The following is a 26179-nucleotide window of genomic DNA, read 5'->3' on the forward strand; positions in this document are numbered from 1 at the left end:
ACTTCTGTAGCTCCTAGTAACTTAAAATTATTTATGCTTGTGTGTATTTTTTAATGAGTACAAGTACTAGGAAGTTTATTTCCGACATACAAGGGGAAAGTACAAATCCAGAAGAGCACTGCCATGGTTCCCATTAGGCAGAAGGTTTGCTCCAGGGCCTGAATGAGTGCCACAGTAGCTGGGACATGCAGGTTTGCTGCACAAAGATGCTCCTTGAAGACCTTGTTTATTGCACTTCTATCCAGCAGTGTGTGTTCAGGGTTCAGAGAAGCAAGACACTAAACAAAAAAATCTAGAAAGAACTAACTAAACTGGTGCTTGGGCTTTAGATTTCATCTCCCAAAAGCAGCTCCTGAGCTGAGTCAGGCTCAGGCTTCAAACCTGCTTGGTCCTCCAGGCTTTCCAATTCCCTGCGCACTTCCTGAATGACACTGCTTTCCTCATAGTCAGAGAGGAGATCCTGGGGGAGCAAGCTCAGGAAGGGCATCTCATCCATGACTAAGGGATCTTCTTCTTTTTCAGTGTGCTGGGTTTCATTGGCAGGCAGCTGACACACAGATGTAGTGCTGTGGCTGTTGGGAAAAGGCACATCTGGTCATACAGAACATACAGTACATCATTCTGTGTTCTTCTGCCAGTCTGTGGAATTCTCCTTTCCCTCCCCACAGGAAAACATGTTAAATGCACCATGGAGCTACCCTAGCTGACTTCACAAGCACTTGAGTCTTACATGCCTGACAGCTGAGATTTATAAATGTGATTTCCACATACAGCCATCCTAACAGCACAAAATGTTTGATCCTGGTAAACAAGAGAGCAGTGGCCCTCAAAAAAACAGGTAACAAAAACCTGTTACTTGAATCTTCAAATTCAGATAGAAAATTCGGGACAGTTCAGCTATATTCACACCCTAATTAATTTCTGTGTTTCTGTACCCTCATCTGAAATGTTGTTGTTCTGACTAGCCCTGACATTTGCTGACAGACCTCCCTGAGGTTAATGGCACATTAACAAAGATTTTGGTGCTGAAAGGATGGGATCAGCTCTGCTTGCTTCCTCAGATGACGTTTATGAAACAAAATGTGACCCAATTCCTTTTCAAGCATGAAGAAACATAGAGTTGGACACAGAAGAGAGAAATATTAATCTGCATCTCTATCCCAGCTATGATGTTTTGTTGGCAGTTAATATGATGCTGGTAGTGTAGGAGCAAACTTGGAGAATTTATTTCACAGAAAACGTAGGTTTTCTGAAACAAAACCGAAATGATCTCACTTTCTGCCAGTGAAACTGCTGACGATGCAAATAACTGCTTTTAAAGAAGTATTAGAAGCATGACCTATGAAAAGTTTGTATTAAAATTTCTTTAACATATCTTACACTCTAAAGCAAGCAGAACTCTGACAGAAGCCCAGTCTCACATAGAGTTGGTGGACAGGGACTGTATGCAGAGAATGAAATTGGAATGATACATCTCAACAGCTGGCAGCACTGACTGATTAAAAAGCAGTAGCAGCCTCATTAATTCACACACTTCATTCACACTGCAGTAATGTGTTGCCAAACTCCATTAGGCACATCTGTGTGGGGCAAAGCAGGGGCTTCCAATGCTGCTGATGAGAAAAGCTGTCCAAACCTTTTCTAGTGAGGCAGAACCTGCGAGTTCTGTAGCTCTTGACCCCAGAAATAAACCCCCCAAAGCTCCAGGCTGCTTGGTGCTCACCTGTGGGGCTGGCAGCTCAAGCCGCTGGCACAGGGGCAGTGCTCCAGCACTCCATCAGGCTCCAGCTCCCAGCTGATGAGGTTGAGCAGCCTGTTGGAAGGGTCATGGCAGGGCTCCCCTTCCTCGGGGAGGGGTGTGCACACAGGAAACAGCAGCTCTGCAGGCCAAGGAAAGGCATTTTAGGAGAAATTTTAGCTGTCTGCCCAGCTGGGGTGACCCCGTGTTTAATTCTGTATGCAGGATATAAAAAACAAGCTCCATCCCTAAGTCCCCTTACAGATAGGGAGCCATGACCAAGTTTTTCCCACTAGGTGGGAGTAAGACATCTGAAATTCATCCCCAACGAGCAGCATCAGCAGGACTCAGAGACTGCTGTGAAGGCAGCACAGCACAGCTCCAGCCCTTGGAGATCCCAAACACTTCTAATCCCAACAAAACTAAGATCACACGGAATCCTTTGCAATGAGCAGCATTAATGGTTTGAAATCTGCATAGAGACAATCCTCTCGTTCTTAAACTCTGTTATTTTTTTTCTATTTCTTTGCAGAGGCTGCAGATACAGAGCAACTGTTCAGAAATTGATGAGGTTACAAGAAATACAACTCAGATATTTAATTTATTTTATCAGTTCTGCTGTGGGCAAAGCTGTCTGATGGCATCTAGGGCTTGGCACCCTCGTTTCTACACAGGAATGAATTTCAGCCTGTGTAAGAAATTATTTAAGAAGGCTGTGTGTCCTTTGGGTTTCCTCATGTCAGTAACTGCCAGTCTCAGTCTGGAATTCAGCTCTTCCAGATGTTCCTATAAAACCTCCCTTCCTCCTCTTGTCTTCAGTCACCTCATATAGCAGGATAAAATATGAGAAGAATTCAAAATCTAAGGTTTTAAACCAGATTTGGTCAAAGGACAGATACGTGTGTGTGTATGCACAGACACGTGTGCTTTAATGTACAAGAGTTCCCAATTTCAAAACATTATATACTGAGCAGCAGTACTCCACAGTTTACTACAGTTTTATATAAAAATACACATCTTTATAAGGATATTCATTTGCAATACTCCAGAGGAAGGCCTGACCTGAAAAACCCTAAAGCCCTGCTAAAGCAGACAGCCATAGGGAAAAAAATTCATTGCTATTAATCAATAGCACTATTTTATGTTTTAATAGGAGTATTGTGTCAATAGTCATCAATGTTCTTACCTATTGATTGTATTATATATATATATATATAATTTTCTCAATATCTTGTTCCTTCCTAACCAAACTCACTCAGCATTGAAGATGCACAATGCAATGCTCAACATCCACATGGGGAAGCTGAGCAGATCCTCTTCCCTTTGCAACGGTGCTGGAGCTTTCTGCTTTGTTTTCCTGGGATGCCCTGGTCCACCAGCAGGCTGAGAGTGGGGCAGACCCAGCCATCAGCACACGGTCTGCTCTGGCTCACAGCAAGGAAAAAATGCTCGGGAAATATGGACGTGGTGCAGGGAGCTGGAATTGTGTCCTGTCACTGCTGAAAGAAGGTGAACTGTGATAAATGCAGTGAGGGACTGGTGGGTATAAAGCAGTGCAAGAAACTGGACCCAAAGCAGACAGGGCTGGGGATTGATTTCAGGCCTGAGACCTTCTCCTCTGTGCTCCCTTCTGTAAATCAAGTTTCACATTCCCATGTGGGCTGAACATGATCTGGACATCATTCCCCTGTGCCTCTGGCTCAGCACTGCAGGGTGTGATGCCCTGGGAGGCTCACATGGATTATGGAATTATCTGCAGCCTGATTCTGATGGGCTGGCAGGAAGGAGAGGCCACTTTCAGCCACCTCACTCATTTCTTCTGCACATTTTTAATTCTCCCATTGTTGCTCTGTTATGTGTAAGGGAACTCTGCTGTTTTTAAATGCCTAAGACTCCCCTTTAGAAATGCACATTTCTGGTCTCCTCTCTAGTGTGCAGCAGGCTTTGCTTTCAGCATGCCCCCATCAGGCTGTTTCTCACTCCCAGTTTATCAGATTTTCCTAGTGGAGTCATCCCAGGATATTCCACAGGCCAGGGGAGAATAACTGCTGACTCTGTAGAGACTGAGCCAAGATCAGTGCTCTGCAGGCTGGGATGAGCAGGATGAAGGGATGGAGGTGTCCCTGGTACCTTTGTGGAAGGCACAGCAGGTCCCAGGCTGGCAGTCGTGCTGGCTCTCACAGATGGTGCCATTCTCCCCTCTGGCCCTGGAGCTGCTGCACTGGCCCCACACACAGAGCTGCTCCCCACAGCACTCCACGTCCCTGGAGCAGGGCTGCCAAGGCAAAGCAGGGCACAGAAATGACACTGGGCACTCAGGACATGCTGTAATTTTTATATATAAATATATATATATATACACACACATATATAAATATTTATTTATTTTTTTATATTTTTGTATTTCCATATATAGTTATATATTCTATTCTATTTATTATTATATTATATTATTATACTATTATATTATTTTATATTATATATTATATATTATATATTATATATTATATATTATATATTATATATTATATATTATATATTATATATTATATATTATATATTATATTATCTTATATTATATATTCTATATTATATTGTATATTGTATATTGTATATATTGTATATATTAAATATGCATTATACATCATTATATATGGTATTATATATTATACATTATATTACATATAGCAACATATATATTGAAATACATGTCACATTGCCACTGCTGGAGCAGAAGTGCTGCATTTCCCAGCTGAAGCACACATGGAATTATTGGCAGGCAGGAACCTGCAGAGCAGAGCAGCAGCATCCATCCACCCCATGCCAGGGATCCAGGGGCAGCCACAGCTGCTCTGGGCACCCTGTGCCAGCCCTGCCCACCCTGCCAGGGAACAATTCCTGCCCAAGATCCCAGCCAGCCCTGCCCTCTCCCAGTTTAAGGCCATTCCCCCTTCTCCTGGCACTACATGCACTTGCATGTCCCTCTCCAGCTCTCCTGTAGCCCTTTTTGGTACTTTAGGAAATGCTGCTCTAAGCTCTCCCTGGAGCCCTCTCTTCTGCAATCAAAAATTAATTAATGAAACCTCATCGATAGAGAACATTACTGATTTTTTCCATTGTCAAATGCAGTCAGGAATTTACAATTTGTTCAGAAGAATTGTTTTCAAAGAGCAAAGCGAAAAAAAAAAGTCTTACTAAAATCCGTTTTTTAGTTGTAATAAGAACCAGACCTCGTTGGTAACCAAGAATCTTTGAAAAAATCTCTCTAAAAAAATCTCTTTGCAAATCAGAAATGCAAACCTCTAGCTGAAGGTTGCTTTGTATGACAATTGCCCCCGTGTTTCAACTACACACACGCAAGAAATTAACCTAATAAAAGCCATGTGTGCCACTTTGTTTCCTTTTTCAGGTAGTTTGATTAACACTCTGCAGGACTCCTAGCAGGTCAGTGTTTCAGCAGCTTTTTCCTGTCTGTGGAAAGCCCGGGCAGGGCAGCCACACAAAACCTGGATTTCTTTTCCACAGATCCCACAGGCAGTGCCTAACACAGGGACTCCAGTGGCACTGCTGACACCTGCTCATTAAGGAGAAAAATGTTCTGTAATTGTTGAGGTTCTAGGTCAGGGAATTGATCCCACCTCCTTCAGCCTGAGCCCACTTTACAGCCTGAGAGCAGCAAGGATCCAGTTTTAATTTCTTTATCCTACAGCTGTTCTGCTGAGAGCTGCAAAGAAAATGTGTGGGGGGGGGTAGGTGTTGAGCCATCCCAATCTTGATTTTTAGTTACTCCCTGTTGACCTGAACATGGTTTTACCCTCATGCAGAAAGCTCTGCAGCTTCTTTTCTGTCCATTCTGACTTGCTGACATTAGCAATAACGAGCTGAGTCTCTAAAGATCCCATGAAATCCCATCTCAGTCAGGACTCACTGTGTGCTGGGGCTTGCAGAGCTCACATTTGTATTCCAAGGGGGAGAACTGGCAGTATTTCCCTGGTTCACAGTCTTCATCAATGATACACTCCTGGAGGAAAGACAAAAGTGTGATTTGCCAAAATTCAGGCCTCTCTTTGAAATACCAGCAGCTCTTCATTGATCATATTTCTGATTTGGGAGCCAAGACAAAAAGCTTTTCTTTCCTGGGGTTCTTTGTGCAAGCACAGCTCTGTGACAGAGCAGTGCCCTGTCCCTGGCTCATCTCAACCCTGTGGCCCCAAATTTCTGGGTGGCTTCACCCCCTGAGCCCGTGGCAGTGAGAGAACAGAGACTGAGAGTGCTGTGTCTGCTCACAGGGAGGGGCTGTTTCCATCTTACCTCTCAAAAACTGTGTGACTAACCCTCGTCTCTAAAATGCCATGTATTTGTGCTGTTTTCTCCAGGCTGGAGAGAAGAATTATACAGGAGAAGAATAAATCATAGTTCTGAGTCACCTGTACTCCAGCACTGGTTTGTACCATTGTTGGTGGAAAGGAAAAAGGGGGGGAAAAAGGAAAAGGAAAAGGAAAAGGAAAAGGAAAAGGAAAAGGAAAAGGAAAAGGAAAAGGAAAAGGGATTACACAAGAATGCCTGAATTCTCTGAAGCAAGCACTTGGCTGCTCTGTGGCAGACACTAATCTCACTTGCTGGGGCAGATCATCTGTGCAGCCCCCACTGAAAGCTGTTTTCTTCAGATCTTGCCCAGATTCAGCCTTTTTGGGGTTCTTGCCCTGTGTGAGGCAAGGCTGCCCTGCAGGAGTCAGCCTGGTCTGAGTTCCTCATCCTGGCCACCTCAGAGGTTCTCACAGTTTGATTGCCCAGAACACAGAACAGAAGCCAAACACATTCTGAGGCCTTCTCACATCCTCCACTCAACATCCAGGTTATGTGTTTATAATTCAGAAGAAGTCATTTTAGCTGCTTCAAGGAATTAGTATCACCATGCCTAGGCTGCTATAAATTATCACAATGTTTTTCAACTTCGTTATCCCAGTACTGTGTGTATTCTGGGGTTTTTTGTTTTGTTTTATTTTGTTTTACTTTGTTTTCTGTTGCTACATAATCAGGTGGATCAAAATCCAAATATCCCATGTTATACAGTATGTTGGAGGTTTTGTGGCTCCAAGTGAGTAGCCAGCCACTTCTCCTCAGCAGCTCTGCTCCTCTAGGCCAACTTCTGTTTGTGCCTTTGTCAGCTGCTTTTATGAGTGCCCTGTGTAAACCATCCCAGAACAGACTATACTGTTTCATTCCTGCTCCATCCCCTTTCAGGCAAACAGCCAGGTCTGGCTGCAGTCAGGTTTTCCAACTGTCCTTCTGCACAAAGGAGAAATCCAGCCAGGATTGCTTTAAGCTCATGGAATAACTCACTCCAGCTCTAAAACCACCTACCACCAAAGCTGCAATTCTCCAGTTGCTGCTTTCTCCTGAATTAATGAGCCCCACACCACAAAACTTTTTCCTCTTACTGAATTGTGTCCCACCAGTTCAGACGTTCAGTTTAATGAGGATTTCCAGTCAGGGGGAAAAAAAATCCCTTTGTGGTTTTCTTTTCTGGCGTGGCAAAGGCTTCCTTTCATGTGTGCTCTGTGAAACTGTGCCACAGTCCACAGCAATTTACCTCACCAGACACCCACAGCACTGCAGAACTCAGTAGTGCTCACATGCAGATGTGTTACCATATCATTCTTTTATGATTCATTTTTTCTTATTTAATCAGGCAACAGACCTTTTCCAATTCAGCTACCTTTGGATAGAATAGTTGCTGGGCAAGGAGCGAATCTGAACACCTTCATCAGCTGCAGCAGATTCTGAACAATCCGTTTTTTTCTTGGAATTGTGCAAACTAAATTATTTCTCAGAATATTTTGTCATTGCAGGAGCAGCTGAGTGAACTGAGGAGAGGGAGTGCTGGCTTGATGAGCAGCAGAGAATACCAGGTATGCTCACAGGCAGAATGAGCCACCCTGATAATGATGCACACCTCTCTGAAATCCATCTGGTGTGACACCAATGCTGTGGCAAAGGAATTGCTGTTTGGAAGTGCTAAAGAACAACACAGAGTGAAAGCAGAACTGCTTTATAGCTGTGCTATATATAGGCTATATAGATATAGATATACATATGCCTGCTAAATATAGATATATTTATTAGTGGGTGTGCTGGGACCCACCAACCACAGAGGCCAGGATGGGGAATCTCAGGCCATGCACACAAGGACACACTCAGCATCCTGAGGACTCTCATTATAATATTGTGCTCTGCAGTGAACACCCTGCAGCACCTGGAAGCTATTTGAGATCTGGTCCAAAACCAACAGGCAAAAAAAACCAACAAAAACCCACCCAACAAAAACCCACTCAACAGAAAAATGAAGATCATGGAAAAGGTTCCTAAGTCTGCTGAAACAACTGCTGCTGAAAGAAACTTCAGGTTTCTTGTCTTTGGTAGATCATGCCAAAGATGATTGCTTTCCTAGAGAATGGTGAGTGTCCATTTTATTTGCAAATAAAGCAGTGAGTGATGCTGGTGATGGCTGGAGGTGGCAGCTCCCAGACTGTGCAGGTCAGAGCTGCTGGGACCAGCTTTGACACGAGCACAGGGCACAAAAGAAAAGAGTTTTGTGTCAGGGTGAGGTGCCAGCCTGCAGCCCCAGCAGCCCTGCAGGAGGCTGGGCACTGCCTCCATCCCACCCCTGCCCAAATAACACCCATCAGGAAAAGCAGGGACAAGCAAAGCATTTCCCTTTTCAGGGTCTGAAAGCAGGACAACAGGCCAGGGTTAAGCTGCTTTCACACAGAAATCCCTGTCTCTGGCAGTGTCCAGCTGGTTTCTGTACCTCACTCTTGCAGTACTTTTAATGCTGTTTTGCTGGTGATACAGTGGGTCCTGTAACACTCATTCTGCTTTGCCCATATTCCCCTTAATCCGTATTTAAAACCCTAAAGGTAGACTAAAAAATATCCTGAGATGTCTAACCTTTGAAAAGGACCCATTGATTTTAAATTCACAACTGGCATTCGATTGATCCATTTGATTTATCCATTCCCTCTCCCCACTCACACTCACCCTGCCTCCACATCCTCAGAAAGTTCTTCTTCAAAGATAACTTTAAACAAAACTCTCTCTTCACTGCTCATATCTTCAGCCAATATTTGTCAGGGCCTGTCTTGAGTGAGGCTTTCTCTGCTGGGATCTTTACTCTTTAGTTTAGAACCCAAGAAAGCAGAGGAATACACAACTTTTCTGTAATTCTTTGCCATGGGAACAATGAGATTCAAGCAGGAGAAGCCCTTCTCCCCTCCTTGTGCCATCTACATGTAATCCCACTTTGCTGGCTCGCTGTGGTCCAGGGAAGGGCTGTGCCTACAAACTTCTGCAGGAGCTGAGGGGAGAGGCAGAGTTGTTTTCTGCACAGCTGGAAAGCCAGAACAGCCCTTCCAAAGTGTTCATTGCTAACCCTCTGTGCATTTCGGGTATAGAGACAAAAATCAGTGACTTTGGACAGGTGAGGAAGCTCTCAAAGGCAGCAAACACAGCACAGCAAGCAATGCCACTAAAGCCATTGGTGTGACAATTAGGAAATGAGCTTTAGGATAACCTTGGAAATGAATGGGAGCACCTCTCACTGCATTTCAGGCCAACTGTGCTCCCAAAGCCCCTTTACACGTTTAGTAAAAACTCCTCACACGAAGCAATTCCCTTTTCAAAAACCTGCAACTCAGGTAAAACCCAGCATTAACCTGCACCAACCATGGCTGCAGATCCTCCCCCAGCAGGGCAGAGCTCACCTGTGAAAAAACAATTCCCTGGCTGCAGTGCCCTGCCCACACTGGAGCTGGCATCTCTCAGCAATCAGCCAGCCAAGAGTTAACGTTTCTGTGTTTACTAATCCCCCTCTAGGTTTTGTTTCAATTTCTGCAAGTTGTTTCACGCAGGGCTGCTCTCCATTACTGCAGCAGATGGCAAAAACTGCTGAGTAGTAAGGAAAAAAAAAAAGAAGCATAAAACGTGTTTTATATGCTATATGTACTAAAAAAAAGGCAGAATTACACAGAATGGAATATTGTTTTAGGGAAACTACTGCCTTAATTTGAAATGCACTAGCATTCCAGTTCCTAATCTCTCAGTTGTCTAGACAGGGCACATAATGCATTTGTTTTTAATGAGATATGAATTAATTTGCCCTGAAATAGCTCAAAACCTCTGTAATACTTTCCAGCAGTGCAAACCTCTCACTGCTGTCCTGCCAAGCACACGGCACTCGTAAAATGAGGAACTTCTGCTAAAAAAGACATCCCAAACAAAGCAGACATGAGCTGCAGGCTGTGCTGGGGGTCCCATCCCAGCTCTTTGGGTGGCTGTCCAACAGGAATGTCACTGCTGAGCTCCAAACCCATAAACAACAGAACACAAGGGCCTTGGCTTTGTCTTGAACTCCTCCACAGAGCTAATCTCATCTGATTCCTTTTCCCCCCTTTCCCAGAAACATTTTATTTGGGAAAATTTCATTCCTGGTTCTCCATGTGACACAACATAAACAGAGGCAAAATATAAACGGAGGCAATATAAACAGAGGCAAAATATGTGCACATGACAGAACTGAAGGTGGCCTGAAGGCATTTAAGCCTGGCTTTAGGTACCCAAATCAGCACAGCCAGGTTAGCCTTGACATGCTGTCAAAAAGGGAATTACTGAGGCAGGCTGTGACCCATAACCTGCTCAGCACCAGTGTAAGAATTGCAGCCCATCCTACACCTCCTGCTTATTCCCAACACACAAACTGGGATCCTCTCACTGACCAGAGCCTTATGCAGCTCATGCTTAATGTCAAAAGAGGAAATAAATATCATCTTATCCGCAGCTTCAAGGAACTGACTCCAATGAAAGAGGAAACTACACCCAAAAAAACCACAAAGAAACAAAACCAACAAAATTCCTGGCAAAGGCCTCAGAATAATGAGGAAAATAGTGCCTAGATGCTCTCTCAGATCATGCTCTGTTCACTCTTGGTCAAAATCTCTCTCTAAGCCTTGCAATAATTTAATAGCAGCTCACTCTGCAGAAGCAGCCACTTCATTTTCTTCCCTCACCCTTTTCTTTTCTCAGTAATAATAACATGCTCCTGGCAGGACTGCAGCTTCTGCAAATGCTCCCGTGTAGGAAACACAGTGCCAAGCACTCATTCCAACCTGTTTTGCAGTGGCATCAAAGTGGGCAGGTGAGAACTATTCAAATTTAGTAGAAAATCCCCATAAATTATATATCTGACAAGTAATTAACTTAGTCTGGAAACTAAGAGCTATCTAAGTAGGAAAGGAGAAAAGGACTGTGTCTATGTGTGTGTTTATTTATTTGTTTGTTTGCTTATGTGAGGTCAAAATACTGATGCATGTTTATAAACAGAGTTTTCCTAATGAGTTTGCAATTAATGGTCCTAACAGAGAAATGCTTTTACCTGTGGGTGTGTTGATGGGAGAACTGCAACTCTTTGGTCTGTGCTAACCAGGAGATGTGTCCTAGCACTCTGAGAGATCCTGAGTTCCATCCTGAGCTCCAGGAGCCTCTGCAGGTCTGAAGGGTCACAATTTGTGAGCAGCAGAGGCCACAGACACAGCTCTGGGGCAGGGATGCTCCCGGGAGCTGGATTTTAATGCAGGCTGCTCCCGACAATTGGCAGCCACAAAGCTCCTGTGATTCAGCACAGAACTATGTCAGCTCTGCTAATTCCTAAAGGAAAACAATGCAGAGTAGCTGTGCACAGCGAGGATGTGAAACAGCTGGGTGGAAAGAAAAACCTCTGAAAACAAGATTTCTGCAGTTAATAGCTGCTGGCTAATCTTCATCACTAAATTAAGAGTAGCACACTGAGAGGAAAACATTGACCTGTGCCCCATCACTGAACTGATTTCAAACTTATGGACTGAATCTTGTGAGCTTTGTTCCTATATAATGTACTTTTTTGGGTAGTCTATGGTTTCAACAGATGTATTAATTCTGTTTAAGGTGCCAGCCAAAGATAATAATACTGGAACAGAAGTACATTGGAGAGGATCCACATTCAATGAGTTTTGCCCATGGCAGAGTTGCCAGTGTGAGATTGTTTTTACTACAGAAGAAATGGAATAGTTTATTTTCCATGAGCTGTAGAGTTACAGCAACAGCATTGGAATAAATCATCTCCAGCACTCAAGGATTTTGGGAACATTTTGAGATCCATGCCTGCCTAAGGATGGAGCAGGCATTGGGTCATAGCTGTTGGCTCTTTGCAGCTTTGTCAAGACCTCCTCTTTGGGGCATTTGTTGGGATTACAAAAGAGCCTCTTTTATTTTAACATTCTTTTAATTTAATTTTCCATCTGAAATCATGTGCCTAGAGGATATAAACGTGAGAGGATGATTGTTCATGAATTTTCATCCCTTTTCCTAAACAAACATAAATGAGGAAGAAATGAAAAAGTCTTCAGCACACTCTTTTTGTCCTCCAAAAGGGACACAAGCATATGAATGTTTCAGATTTCAAACACCTACCAGGGGACCAAAACTCTCTCTTGCTGGCAGCTGTGAGATATCCTGGACCCAGGAAAACCACTAGGGCTGCCCTTTCCCTGACACCATGATGTCAAACCCCCCCACACACCCTAAGATATTCCTTCTCCCCCTGGACTTCCTAAAGGAAGAAGTTTGAGGGATTCCTCATGTGATATAAATCCATGATAAATGACTCAGGCTCTGAGTCATTTCCAGACAGAATAAGGAGTAATCAGCCCCAGAATTCCCACCCACCCTGTGCAGCTTTAGTGCAATCCTGCTGTATTATAATGCATTGCTGGCTGGAGGGGAGAAGGGAACCTTGTGAAGGGGAGGATGAGGACAGGCAGGAGGGGAGGATGAGGACAGGATTGGAGGTTGAGGACAGGCAGGAGGGGATGGAGGATCAGGACAGGACAGGAGAGGATAGGAGGTTCAGGACAGGCAGGATGGGATGGAGGGTCAGGACAGGACAGGAGGTTCAGGACAGGCAGGATGGGTGAGGGGGGCTCTCTGTAGCTGCAGAGGGGGAGAGCCATGAGCTGGCAGGGATGCAGTCACCAGTGGTGTCCCCCAGTGCTGCCAGTGACTGAGCCCCTCAGGCCAGGCAGACACTGACTCCACAAAAGCCAAAATGCTCTTTGTGAGTCACATGGACAGAGCTGAGACTCAGCTGACACAGAAATGCATTTCTCCAGGCACTGCATTTCAGACCACCATCCCACAGAGCTTCTTTTCTTTCTTTCTTACATTTCCAAACCCTTGATGAAACAGAACTAAACAGAAACAACTTCAATTCATCACTTTCCTTCTATTTCCATGGTTTAACTTAATAAATCATAGCAGAACACCATCAAGCTGGGCTGGGAGCATCTCACACCTCCTCCTGCCTCTACACAAGTGCACAGGAGGCTGAGCAATCACCCAGCACACTCATTCTCTCCTCTCCTACTCACTGGTATAAAACCAGAGTCATTCCACAGATTCTGTAGAATCTAACCCTCCCCAAGTCTAGGCAAAGGTTGGATAAGACTCAGGCTCATCACATTTGGAATGATGTGTTATTGCAAATTCTGCCACCTTACCTATGACAACACAGATGTAACCAGCTTTAACCATTTATCTGCATCCTCTGCATCTGTATCTGATTAGCCAAGATTATAACAGATGCAAATAGAAGATGAAAAAACAAAATATCCCTGCTATACATCCAGTGCTGTATTTCCTAAAGACTTGGCTACTGTAGTTACCCTTCCAGCTAAGGCTTGCTGCTTAATTAGATACCATGGTTTCAGCTAAAACCCCAAACAAGCAGCTGCTGCAGCCAATGGATTAAGTCATGTAATCAAAACCAGTGGAAAAAAATTCTCATTTGCCTTAAAGCTTTTCCTCTCATGATTAATTTGCTACACATGTATGGCAAGAAGAAAGAAACACTGCTGATAAACCTTCAATAAAGGAAATCCATACCATGGTCTCTTAACACACATCACTAGATCACGAAATTACCACCAGCCCACATAAACGATTCACTCTCCTGAATGGATGTTACATTAAAGAGAAGAGGTTTACAATCTGCTCTCACTAACCATGCCCACAACACCAGATCTCTTCTGGGCACTGTCACTGCATTACAGCCAGAGCTCATTTTTGGGGAGAGGAAATTTATCACAAGAAAAGCTTTCTCTCTTTGGCATCGAGCTACTCAAAGGGTAATAGTCCAGAGAGACAAAAACAGTGAGGTGGCTCCTCAGCCACCTTGATAAAAATATTCTTTTTCTTTGAGGTTTAGCTGGAATAGAAATTAAATATATATGAAATAGAAATAGAAATACAACACATGAGGATCTGGCAAGTTTCTTAATAGTTCTAAAATCCAGGCATAGACTGGAATTGCTAATGAAGACCTTTGGTATATCCATTAGTACTATATATTTTTGTTTCCCAAACTCGACAGTAAAAACCCAAACTTAAACTAAGCTAGACTAACAGGAAATACGAGAGGAATCCTGGTCACTCTCGTAGTATTTTTTTCATTACTAACCAAGTAAATTTACAAAACCTATCTGAACTGCTTGAGACTCCTGCTGATACAAATGAGAGCAGGACTTGATACCTTTAATTAGGAGTAACCCTTTTGTTGTTACATCAGTTTGCTTGCCTGGAAATCTAAGCCACCATTTAGGAGGGGGGAAAAAAAAAGAAAAAAAAAAAGGAAAATAAAGAAAAGGTGATGGTGGTCTGTGTTCTTGCCCGTGTCTGGCTGTGTTTCCAGCAGAACACCTGCCTGCCTTGCCTCCCCTCCCAGCAGAAGGCTCCTGTGAGGTGTGGCAGCTGCTCCCAGGATGTTTGCTCACCAGATGACTGCCAAAACCACTGGGCTTAGACACCCTGTGGCTGACAGTAAGGCCATCCTGCCACCCATGACCTCAATTAAATCCCCTCATCATTCTGCATCACCTGGGAGCATTTGCTGCTTGTGGAGCTGTCTAGGAGGAGTCAGAGATAAAGCACAGAGCCCATCACACCTTTCATACAAGAATGAGTCCCTCTCTAAAGAGCCACAGCCTGAAAACACTCCAGACTAATAAAGCAACTCAGAATGCTGATTGAACAATACTTCTCATCTTTAGTTAAATCCTCTTTCCCTTTGCACCCTTCTCCAGACCATTTCCTACTCATACAAACACAGGCTGCTTGTCCTCATGAGCTACTCACACTTGCCCCAGAGCTTCATGTTCTACATTGCCAAGACCAAAATTGAAAAGGGAACCAAAAAAGGGGGTTCAATAAAACATTAAGAATTGGTTAAGGATATCTAACCATGCCATGGCTCTCTAAAACAAGCAAAATTTGCTTTATCTGCTCCTCCACCAAGGATTGCCTAAAGTGTGAGTGCTGTGCAGAACAACTGCTCTGGTCCAAGGATGAATGGAGCAGAGCAGGCTGCACAGCTAACAGAAAAGCAAACTTACCAGGGAATTAAATAATTGAATATAAAAAGCCTACCAGACTTGGATATTACATGATTTTTGGCTAGACAGAGACCTGGATTTCAACCCAGGAATGCACTTAGTGTGTCTATTGATAGTTTAAGGTTGTTGAGTCCAGGTCATCAGGGACTCAAAGCTCTGTGAAAAAAGCAGCAGAGGAACTGGGCCCAAAACAAGTGTCCTCCCTGAGACATCAGGCAGCACAAGTCACCACCAAGATGCTGCATTTTCACATTTCTGCCATTGACTCCTCTTCTGCAGTGCTGCTGATGGAAAAATTGCAATTTCCATTCCATGGACTCTTCCTTCTCAATTTCCAAATCTTCCTTTCTACAGAGCACTGACAGGAACTCCCCCCCCGAGCAGAATGAGCCTCAGAGAGAGCAGCTCCTGCACATGTGGCTGAGCACGTTTGGTAAAATCACACACAGGGTGCCCAAACAGGAACCAAGGGGTCACTTTGACAGCTCTGGATACCAGTGCAGAAGTGGGAGCTTGAAGAGCTGCAGCTTCACCATTCAAACCACTGCTTTTTGTCGGAGAAGGGAGACACGGACACCAGGTGGTCGACAGCAAAGTCTCCTTTATTGGTACAAAGAGTGGCGCTTAAGTACAATGCTTAATTAGCTCATGCATAGTGCAAAATCTTAGCTCTTCATTGGTCGACTTGCCATTTGCGTTACTGTGCTGCTTGGCTAAGCACTTTTGTAATCTTGTGGTTAGCCTTCTGTAATCTTGTGGCTAGCAGAGCTCTTTTAGTTCCTTTTCTGCAGCCTGTCTTTCTCAATCCTACGTGCCTTCCCCTATTCAAGGACACTATGCCCTTGAGGCTGAGGCCTACTTTGCTAGCCTCACCAAGTTGGTCTGACTATGGCCTTTCTCTTCTAGCCATTCCTGCACCAGGCTCTCTACACTTCCCCCGTTTTCTTTTTAAGCTAAAAGAGTGGCATGCCAAGCTTTGCTAACAGTCTTTTGAATAAAATTTTGTAAGTAAGTTATCAAGCAAGGTAGCACAAACAGTCCTACAATGGAGCTTGAAGAGCGTCCCACTATTAGTCCTCCAAAAGCTTGTCCTTTGATGATCACCGGGCCACGAACTCCAGTTGGGATTTTGGTGGGGCGTGCTGTCAGCAAAGATGTCTTTACAGCGGCTGCCAGGTCGAGTCCCAGGCTCCCTATTGTGGCTGGCTGGAGACAGGAGATGGCGCTGATGTCACGGCGGCTACTTGTGTCTGGGCGCGGTCCGCCGGGAGTTTCCCGACTTGCGGCGGCAAGCTGACGTGTTGTGCGTGTTGCTTTGGCAGTTTTGGCACCACACTCCTGAGGCTCGGCAGTCCCGTCGGAAGTGGCCTCCGCTTCCGCATCTATAGCATCGCGCTGAAGGGGGCCGGTGGTTGCTTGCTGCGGCCGGGGCTGCTGTAGAAGCACGGAGCAGAGCAAGAGCGGCTAGCACCTGTGACTGTGTGGACTGCAGCTCTGAGCTAATTTCTTTTAGCGCATTAACTAAGAAGACCTGTGTCCCTGACGGCTGCAGCGCCATCCTTTCTAATGCCTCTTCTATCGTCCAATTAGCCCCCAAAGTTGACAATACCCTCTTTGTTGCCTCATTGCTATTCTGCAACGCACATTGCTTTAACATCGCCCCTCTCATATACTCTGGAACTCCTGCCTTTTCAATAGCAGCAGCAGCCTTATCTACAAAGTCTCCAAAGTATTCATCCCTTCCCTGCTTTATTCCCATATACATGGGTATGCCTGAGCTATCCTTGACCTGATCGATGGCACTCCTTACTAGACGCATGGCTTCCCTGACCTTATCGGGTCCTGAAATCATTTGAGCCTCTGTTCTACGGTATTGTCCTAGTCCCATTAACTCATCTATTGTAATTCCAGTTAGTGGATCTCCCGGGCCCCTCTGTACTGCAACTGACTCCTGAACAAGAGCCTGCCAATGGGCGTTAAAGAGCAGCTGCTGATGTTGCGTGAAAATCAGCTTCACTATGCTCCGTAAATCATTTGGCAGCAACAAATATGTGTCGAACAAGAAATCTAGCATTTGCTTGGCTGGCTCGCTCCGAAACCCGAACTGACTCACTGTCTGTCGCAACTGCGCTAGCAGCTTCCAATCAAGCGGTTCATACTCTCCCACTTGCACAACTTGTCCCTGCTGGTTTACTCCCTGTGTGTACGTTACAGGAATGGTCCAGACTTTTGCTGCGCTCACAGCGGCTTCATCCCTGGTCTCCAAGCCATGTTTAGCTAGCATATTCCACGCCTCCCTCCGCTGCCTTGCCACTTCCCCCCGCAGGTCGCTTTCCGCCCCAGGGACAGGATCTGGCTCACTGGCAGGTTTAGGGGTACTAGGCTCAGACCGGCAAGGGGATTCTACGCCGCAAGGCTGAGGTATTTCGCCCTCTGCGACCGCCTCTGCTGCTTCAGCAGCATTATCCCCCAGTTCTTCTAAGGTGGGTGCAGAGGGCCAGGCGCAACTAGTCCCATCGGCTATTCCTGCCGCGTCCCTAGAAATAGGTATTTCAACTCTTCTTGTGCTTGGTGCAAGGGGCTCGTTATCACCATACTGAGCATTTCTTTTATATGCCTCTACTGCCTGCTGTGCCGCCCTTCTCTCCGCCTGCTGCTTCAGTAGCGCGTTATGAACTACCTGCCAGATCTTTCCCAGCTTTTTTGGTGTTTTATCATCCTCTAATACCGCCTCCCACAGTGCATCCCCTAACTTACGCCACTCATTCAAATCATGCACGCTATGAGGGTTAGTGAATAAGCCTTTAGCATAACCCCAGGCTAACAACCCCGGTATGTCCTTCCTGGGATTAAGCTCTTTCAGCCCTAACTTATCTATATGTGCTATAAATAAATCATATGCTGCTTGCCTGTCCATTTTTTGTCGTCGGCGCCGTTGCAACTCTCCGGCTTCGGCAGCACGTATGGCCCAGGACCACCTCTGTAGCTCCTGAGGGTGTCTTTCCTACGTCGTTTGACACCGACCCGGTTGCAGCAGGCCCCAAGCTCAACTTCACCGATCGTGGCGCGTTCTCCCCCGTTTTTCTTTTTAGTCACGGAGGGACAGCGTCGGGGTCACCATTTGTCGGAGAAGGGAGACACGGACACCAGGTGGTCGACAGCAAAGTCTCCTTTATTGGTACAAAGAGTGGCGCTTAAGTACAATGCTTAATTAGCTCATGCATAGTGCAAAATCTTAGCTCTTCATTGGTCGACTTGCCATTTGCGTTACTGTGCTGCTTGGCTAAGCACTTTTGTAATCTTGTGGTTAGCCTTCTGTAATCTTGTGGCTAGCAGAGCTCTTTTAGTTCCTTTTCTGCAGCCTGTCTTTCTCAATCCTATGTGCCTTCCCCTATTCAAGGACACTATGCCCTTGAGGCTGAGGCCTACTTTGCTAGCCTCACCAAGTTGATCTGACTATGGCCTTTCTCTTCTAGCCATTCCTGCACCAGGCTCTCTACAGCTTTTCTCTAAAAAAAGGGGAAATTGAATTGTGTTCTCTCCTTCTGCTACTTTACTGCTAAAGATAAAGGCTGAGAAAAGGTTAAAATGAGGCTGTTACAAAGGGGATGCCACCTGTTCTGTCTGTCCAGATAAACCAGAACCTGCCAGGTCAGCTTGTAAAAGCTCTTTCACAGTGACACTGCCTGCCCAGAGCTCCAGGGCTGCAAACAGCACCTTTCACCATGGAAAGGAAATGGAAATAAATGACCCTGGGTATGCCAGGGTCTCCTCCTGAGGACGTGCTGGTGCTTGGAAGCCCTGGGAGAGCAGGGCTGCTCTCTTCTGCTGTGTTTGCAGAAGGTGTGTGCCCAGCAGGAGCATGAACAGGAGCACTGCCACCTGCACACAGCCACACCTCACCCTCCCCAAAGAGACTTTGACCTGTGCTGTGTCTCCAGGGAGAAGGCACAGCACTGCCCTCAGCAGCCTCTGCCACCAGGGGCAAGCAAACAAAAGGAATCTGCTCCACAGTGCCAAAGTGGAAGGAGAAATGCATTATATTCTTCCAGACACAGGCATCATTAAAAATCTCTTCCAAAAAGGAGAATTGAAAGTTAACAGATATACTTCTATTAAAATTTGGAAAAAAAAAAAAAAGCCCACAAAAACAACCTAGGTTAAAAGAGGTATTGCTTTTTTTTATTATTTATCATATTACTAGAGACAAGAAAAAACTTCAGGTACAGCAGCTTTGAATTAGAAGAGAGAGCTTGTAATGGAAGAGAGAATAAAGTACTGCTCTGAATGGAAGTGAGAAGAAATGCAACTGATCTTTGTGCAGCCAACCTTACCAGTACTAATTCTGTTTCCTTTTATTTTCCATCCTTGCTTTCCCTTGGTTAGGCTAATGTATCACAAGTGAAACAGGTCTAGCCAGCAAGCTAGAAAAGATTTTGATTTTCATAGCATAATAGAGAATTCTGGGGAATTTTTGCTGTGCTTTGTGCTTGAACTTTTGACTGAAAATACTCTAATAATTTGCAAGCCATCTGATGCTCCCCGGAGAAGTAAATTACAGAGTATTTGAGCCTTAAATCCAGGAACAAATGGATGTGGAGCCCTCCACAGTTTTTATGCCCATCCAGCTGCCTCCTGGCTGTTCTGGCCTCTGTAGAGACACAAAGCTTCTGGATTGAAGCCTGACATCTGCAGGGGTGACTGCCAGCCCCAGTGACATCTGAGAGAGTGAGTGTGAGTCTGGGAATGTCCTGGGGGCCTCCCAGCCATGCAGCACCTCTGAGGAGCTGGATTGCATTGCCAGGGATGGCCAGGAGCCCAGCTCCCCTTCTGGAGATCAACACAGCACAGCAGAACTGCCCTAGGAGCCAGCAAAACCCAGAGCACTCTGAGAGAGCTGCTGCCATGCCCAGCCAGGGGAAATGGTCTGAAAGGAAAAGTCTGTGTGTGTGTGTGTGTGTGTGGAGGATTTTCCCTGCTGTTTCTGTAATGCCTACACTTTATGTAGGTGTAAATGCTTATACACATTAATTTCCGTGCACTATTTGTCTGTGCATTGATACTAGCACTGTGATTTAAAATGCAGGCACAACCTGTTTTCCACCAAGCTGCTTCTCCATTGCTGGATTTCTCATTCCAGCCAATAATGGATAATAATAATAATGGATTTATTATTGCAATGCAGACACATCTTTGCCTTCTTGAGAGGCTCTTGTGTCACCTCTCAAAGCCCAAAAACGTCATGTGAAAAGCTTTCCAGTGATTTCAGAGGGTCATAACTCAGCACAGAAAATAAATGCAAACTGAGGAGGTGTAGGGTTCCAGTTATCACAAATTACTGCAGTAATAAATTGCACAGTTTGAATTCAGAGCGGGTGGGTTTTGACGGCGCTTGGAAAATTCTTCTTTTTCCCACCCAAATTTGTACCTAAAGGGCAGGAGCTGTGGGAATCCTTAATTTTCATAAGGTTTCACATGAAACAATTCTTCCACCCTGTTGGTCTGTGCAGCCTGTGGCTGCAGCGTGACCAGGACACATCACAATGTCACACAAAACGCCAGGCATGAAAATGCAGGTACATAAAAACAACCTCAGGGCCCAGTGCAAAGCTTTCTGCAACTCATTTCCCAATACTTTTGCCTTAACTTTACAGATCTAAACAACAGTGCCTTTTAATTTGGACAAAATTTTCCTTCTACTTCACAGATCTCTCCACAGCCCCACTTTTTTCCTTGCTGTAACCCAACCCTTCCAATTCTTTATTGCATTACTCCTACAACATTTCTTTGCCCTTCCAATAGCAAAAAGGGATTCATATTCCTTCTCAGTGTTTAAAGCTTGCAAGCATTTCCAGGTTTAGTGCTCTTAGGCATCTCTGGGTCACACTCACTTCATCTCTGCCTAAATAAAGACCAAGAACATCTGTGGGCTGCTTTTCCTCCCAGCTGGCAACCTCTAAATCAGGTGTTTGTGCCGTGGGTGTGCTGAAAGCTCAGGATGGGTGTAGGGGGGGAATAAGCATTAACAACTGCAGCTCTGTTCCAGGGGGTGTTGGGGAGTGATGGGACCAGCTCGGGCTGTTCCTGCTCCAGAGCTGCAGGAAATCTGAGCTGTCACCACGAAATCTGTCAAAAATCCATGCCCAGCCCTCAAATCCCTCAGCTGGAGCACCAGGAACAGTGTGAGTTCTGGGTGCAGCAGAACTTGGTCAAAATTCCCACCTGGAAAACACAGCTGTACCTTGATACATGAAACCTATAAGGAACTTTGTATGAACCCTGGAGAAAGTTAATTTAGAAATAATTTTTACAGCTGTGAAGAATGATTAGACACCACAGGCAAGCCAAATGCATTATGAAACACCACTGGTGTTGTGCTGCAGTGCTAAGAAGGTTAAAAAGTTTGCCTTTGTACACTGGGTTTGAAGATGATGATCACGTTTGCTTGGAAAAAAAAATCCATTTGGATTGTCTTCATTACACTTAATTTAAAAAGCGCTGTGTAGGATGTTAATACTTTGCATAAAATCAGTTGCAGTTTGGAATAGTTACAATTTATTTCATACCTCTAGTTTTCACTTAAGCTACAAGCTTTGCCAAATAGTCAAAAAAAAAAAGTAAAGTTGCTTGTGTGTGCTATATTTTGCTACTTGCCATTTTCAAACTTAAATAGCAGCACAAAAATATGAGCTGCAGGAAGGAAAACTTTAGAAAAGAGGCACTAATTTCAGGGTCTGTGTCCATTAAAAATCGGAACTACTGACATAGTTTTTCCATGATTATATTTATAAAATAATTTCCAAAGTTATATTTATAAAATAGTTACAGAGCTGCTTCTGTGAAAGAACTGGAGGTAAGCTACTCTAAAAAAAGCCAGGGCATGTTGAAGTAAATCAAACCACAAACCATTAGTCAGATGAAGCCAGCTATCAGAGGAAACCTGGCAAGCCCAGTCTTAGTAAGGGCAGGAAAAAGAGTCCATTTTGGGAAGGCTGTGACCAAAGAAACCCCTATTTTTTTAATTAGTGCTATGTGCTGAATTTCTCATGTGACTACTGATATTTGGTAAATGTACCTGTGCTTGCAAGACTGGGGTAAAGAATATTCTTGACCTTTTAAACTCCTTTGAGATTCCTTAACCAGCATATTTTGAGGGGAGGGGGATTTATTGTCCCGTGTCTCTCCCTTCTCCCCAAAGTGACATTTCAGACCCAGCTGTCCATCACTGTGTTAGGCTGAAAAGCAAATAGAGCCATATGTTCTTCCAAATATTCCTCACAAATAAATGATCTGGGGTTATTTTCAGCTGTTAAAATCCATAAAGCAGCTCTTTAATGGCAGACAAGATCACTGTTGCATTAAGGATTTCCCCACACTCACTGCAAGGGGCTGTGTAACTCTCTGTGCTATTTAACATTTACATTTGACAAACAAATTGAATCTTCAAACAAGTCGATTAACCACAACACTGAAACTCTTTGCCCTTGACTTGGAAACTGTTTCCAAGTCATAATGTTCTCAAGTTAAACTAATTAAACAACACAAACATTTTTGACTGCTTACCCCAATGGCTTTGTGTGTTTCAAAACATTCCAAAATTTTGCGAACTAACACCTAACAAAAGATCTTCTGAATAAGGAAGCCAAAGGATTTGATAGATTTTCAAAAGGAAAGGAATGTGCTCACTTACATGATTCCTTTTGTTTTCTCCATCTCTTATGGATGTAATAACTGTCTCAGAAAAAACTGTTGATCCAGTTTTGTTGTCTGTAACCTGATACAGGAAAGGAACAAAATATCAAACTACAGCTCTTATTAGTCCTTTGTTACTCTCAGTCCTACATCCTGCAATAATTATCCCGCTCCCACCCCCTCTTTTTTCCCCATTTTGCTGTCACTCTTAATAAATCCTACTCTGAGGGGGAAAGCAGATGACAGAGCTCCCTCCTTGTCTGTTTAAAATGACACTGTAAAGAAGCCAACAGAACAGGAGATGGCTGGGGTTTTGTGCCCCGTGTAATAGCTGGAGCTGTGTCCTATTTTTAGCAGCCTCTTTTCCAAAATAAATTGTTGTTTCACAGTAACCTTTCATGGCAGGTGTCCTTAACACCGTGACTGGTCAAGCACAGAAGGTACAATCAAACCCCAAAGTAATTATCACCAGGAAAATTCACACTCCAAATTATTTTGTGAATAAACATGTAACACTGGGGTTGGGGATTTTTTTTAAGAAAAGGTGTGTAAGAATGGAGAGCTCCCCATATCCAAGTTTTCCCATACCTTATCAATTTCTTGATGAGTGTGAACAGTTCTGTTGCCCACTCTGGTTTCTGTGTTGGACTCATTGTGGTAGTTGGGAGGTAAGTCTTCCAAGCTGACTCCTGACAGCTTTTTTGCCCCTTCCTCTTCAGCTTCCATCTGCCAAATTAAAACAAACAAATAAACAACTGAAAATTAGCAAAAATGTCACAAAAGTGACCAAACCATGCTTCTCGTGCCAGACACTGCCTGCAGCAGCTCTTTCAATGGGCCAGAAAAACAGGGCTGAGCTAAACCCTGGAGCTCTGGGCTGGTGAAACCAAAGTTTCCCTGCGAGGGAAAAAGGGATGCAGGCCATGGGCAATTTGGTGTCTGCACAGGCTGGGGTCGGTGAGAGCACAGAAAACCACTGGAAACTTCAGACAGACTTTCCATTCTGACAAAGAAGAGAAAATATCCTGGCAAGAGAGAGAAACAAAAAACCCCATGCAGTCAACAGAGGCAGCCCTATAGAGGAGAGTGCACACATCCAGAATTTAATTCTTTATTTCAGTTCCTACTGTCTTTGTGGGAGGAGGAAGGGCGTGGATCTTGTAAACACACCAGAATAAATCGTGTCCTTTTGTTTTTTTGTAACTGCTGTAACAGAGCTAGGAGGCCACAAGTTCAACCAGGATGAACAACAGGATTTTTCCCAAGACAAAACCTCTTTTTGGAGTGTCTGTTTTATTTTAAGTAACAGCTGCAAATCTTTCTAAGAGCAAACCATTTGTCCCCTAAGACTGTGTTCTAACAATTCACACTTTGTGCTGCATGAAGATCATTCCTCAGTGCAGAGCCGACTACAGAGTAAAACAGGCAGAAACGCTGATTACATCCTTGAGCATCTTCGCAGCACTGAAATGAATGGCTGGTCTCGATGTGTCTGAATGAAGTGCATGACAGAGGTAGATTTCAGCAACGTTCCAGATGACAGAGAAAGTCCAGAAATCACCTAATTATAGTAAACCAAGGTCTGTTTCTCCAGCAGGTTGTCAGTTACAGGCTTTTGTAGACTAAGAATTTTTGAATGAGAGGAAAAGAGAACCTGAAAGAAGATTCCTAACAGGAAGGGGAATACAAAGCACACAAGAACGGGGAGTGCAGGGGCGAGGTGTTTTGACAGCCGTCTGAGACGATGGCTTTGGGTCTGGTCTCAGCTCCTGGGCCAGCAATTTGAGACCGAGACACGCACTTACATCACAAGCAAGCTGCTTCTCCGCATTTTCAGGACACTGACAGCCCTCAGTCCTGGTTTGGGATACCTGAACTCTCCCCCGCACTCTTGCCCTGGCCCCTGGGCTCCACCTGGACCATGTCCCGCACCTCTTCCCATCCCGGGATGCTCACGGGACGAGCCCCGGGGGATGCAGGCAGCGAGCCGGGGGCTGCTCGGAGGATGCAGAGGGGAGATCCCCGCTGCCCATCCCTCCTGCACGGCCCGGGGGATGCAGAGGGGACAGCCCCGCTCCTCCTCACCTCCTGCACGGCGTTGCGCAGCTTGTGCTGCGTGTCCTCCATCAGCGCCTCCACCTCCCGCAGCATCTCTCCCAGGCTGGCCGCCCGCCGCCGCCCGCCGCTCGCCACGGGCCCGCACAGTGCGGCCACCAGCGCGGCCACCAGCGCGGCCACCAGCGCCCAGCCACGCATCCCGCTGGCCCCGCGGTCCCTCTGTCCCTCCGCGGTCCCTGCGCTGTCCCCGCGGTCCGTCCGCGCTCAGCGCCGGCGGGCGGGGCGGGACCGGGGCGGAACCGGGGCGGGCAGAGAGGGAGGAGCGAGAGGAGCGGGAGCGGGGCGAGGACCGGAGCGGGAGGAGCGGGACCGGAGCGGGAACAGGAGCGGGAGAAGCGGGGACAGGAGCGGGAGAAGCGGGGACAGGAGCGGGACCGGAGCGGGAGGAGCCGCGGCCCCCGCCCTGCAAGGGGGAGGATGCTCAGAGACGCGGGGAGATGCTGAGGGAAAGGAGCAGCGCGAGTTCGCCGTTCGGACCCGAGACCTTCGTTTTCTCGCTGCTTTTGGGCAGGTTTGATGGGAAGAGCTGCGTGGCACCTCCGGCACGGGCTTTGCTTTCCAGCGAAGGCTCTCAGAAGATGCTCTCGACTCAGACGGATGACATGACCTGTATGCGCCTGGCCAGCGCCCCACTCTGACTGACTGATCCCCTTTTTTTCCACAAAATATTCAGGCAACATCTTAATTTTGCATCTGCGCGTGTCTTCCCCAGTTTCCAAGTCGTTTTTCTTCTTTGTGCTGTGCCCTAGGAATTTCACGCACATTTTTTGCTGCAGTCAGCTCACAGCTCCAGGACAGCACTGTTGTGCCACCTTAGAACTGTCCTCTAAGTCTCATTTTATTTTGGAGCCTGGGTGAGAGGTAATGGTGGGCAAACTATTAAAATCCTGAGAATTTCCTGCCAGTGCATTATTACAATAATCACCAGTATAATCCCAGTGCCCCCGGCAGGCTAAGGCAGCTTCAGGCAGCTCTGAACGCCGGCAGGGCTGGGAATGTCCCTGTTCCCAGAGGGAAAGCCTTCCTCAGTCTCCCAGCTGAACACGTCATGTTTCTGTTCACTGCCACACAAGGCTTTGTCCTGGACACACCATGAATCTTAGTTCACTGTACAACAGTTTGACTTTTCCTTTTTTCTGATGCAAACCTCCTG

The 26179-nt window shown here is 45.5% G+C and overlaps 1 protein-coding gene across 1 annotated transcript; it reads right to left on the reverse strand.

Moving 5' to 3' along the window:
- On the reverse strand, positions 1 to 25261 carry DKK3 (dickkopf Wnt signaling pathway inhibitor 3). The gene is made up of 7 exons (XM_014882500.2): positions 24994 to 25261; positions 23497 to 23634; positions 22907 to 22990; positions 5667 to 5759; positions 3869 to 4013; positions 1724 to 1880; positions 1 to 572 (listed from the first exon to the last, which is right to left on the reverse strand). Exons 1-7 carry the CDS (start codon positions 25162 to 25164, stop codon positions 326 to 328), a joined length of 1035 nt encoding a protein of 344 aa, XP_014737986.2. The 5' UTR covers positions 25165 to 25261; the 3' UTR covers positions 1 to 325.
- Between the last annotated feature and the right edge of the window lie 918 nt (positions 25262 to 26179).

This window comes from Sturnus vulgaris, chromosome 18, assembly GCF_052056855.1.
Source record: "Sturnus vulgaris isolate bStuVul1 chromosome 18, bStuVul1.hap1, whole genome shotgun sequence".
Lineage (NCBI taxonomy): Eukaryota > Metazoa > Chordata > Aves > Passeriformes > Sturnidae > Sturnus > Sturnus vulgaris.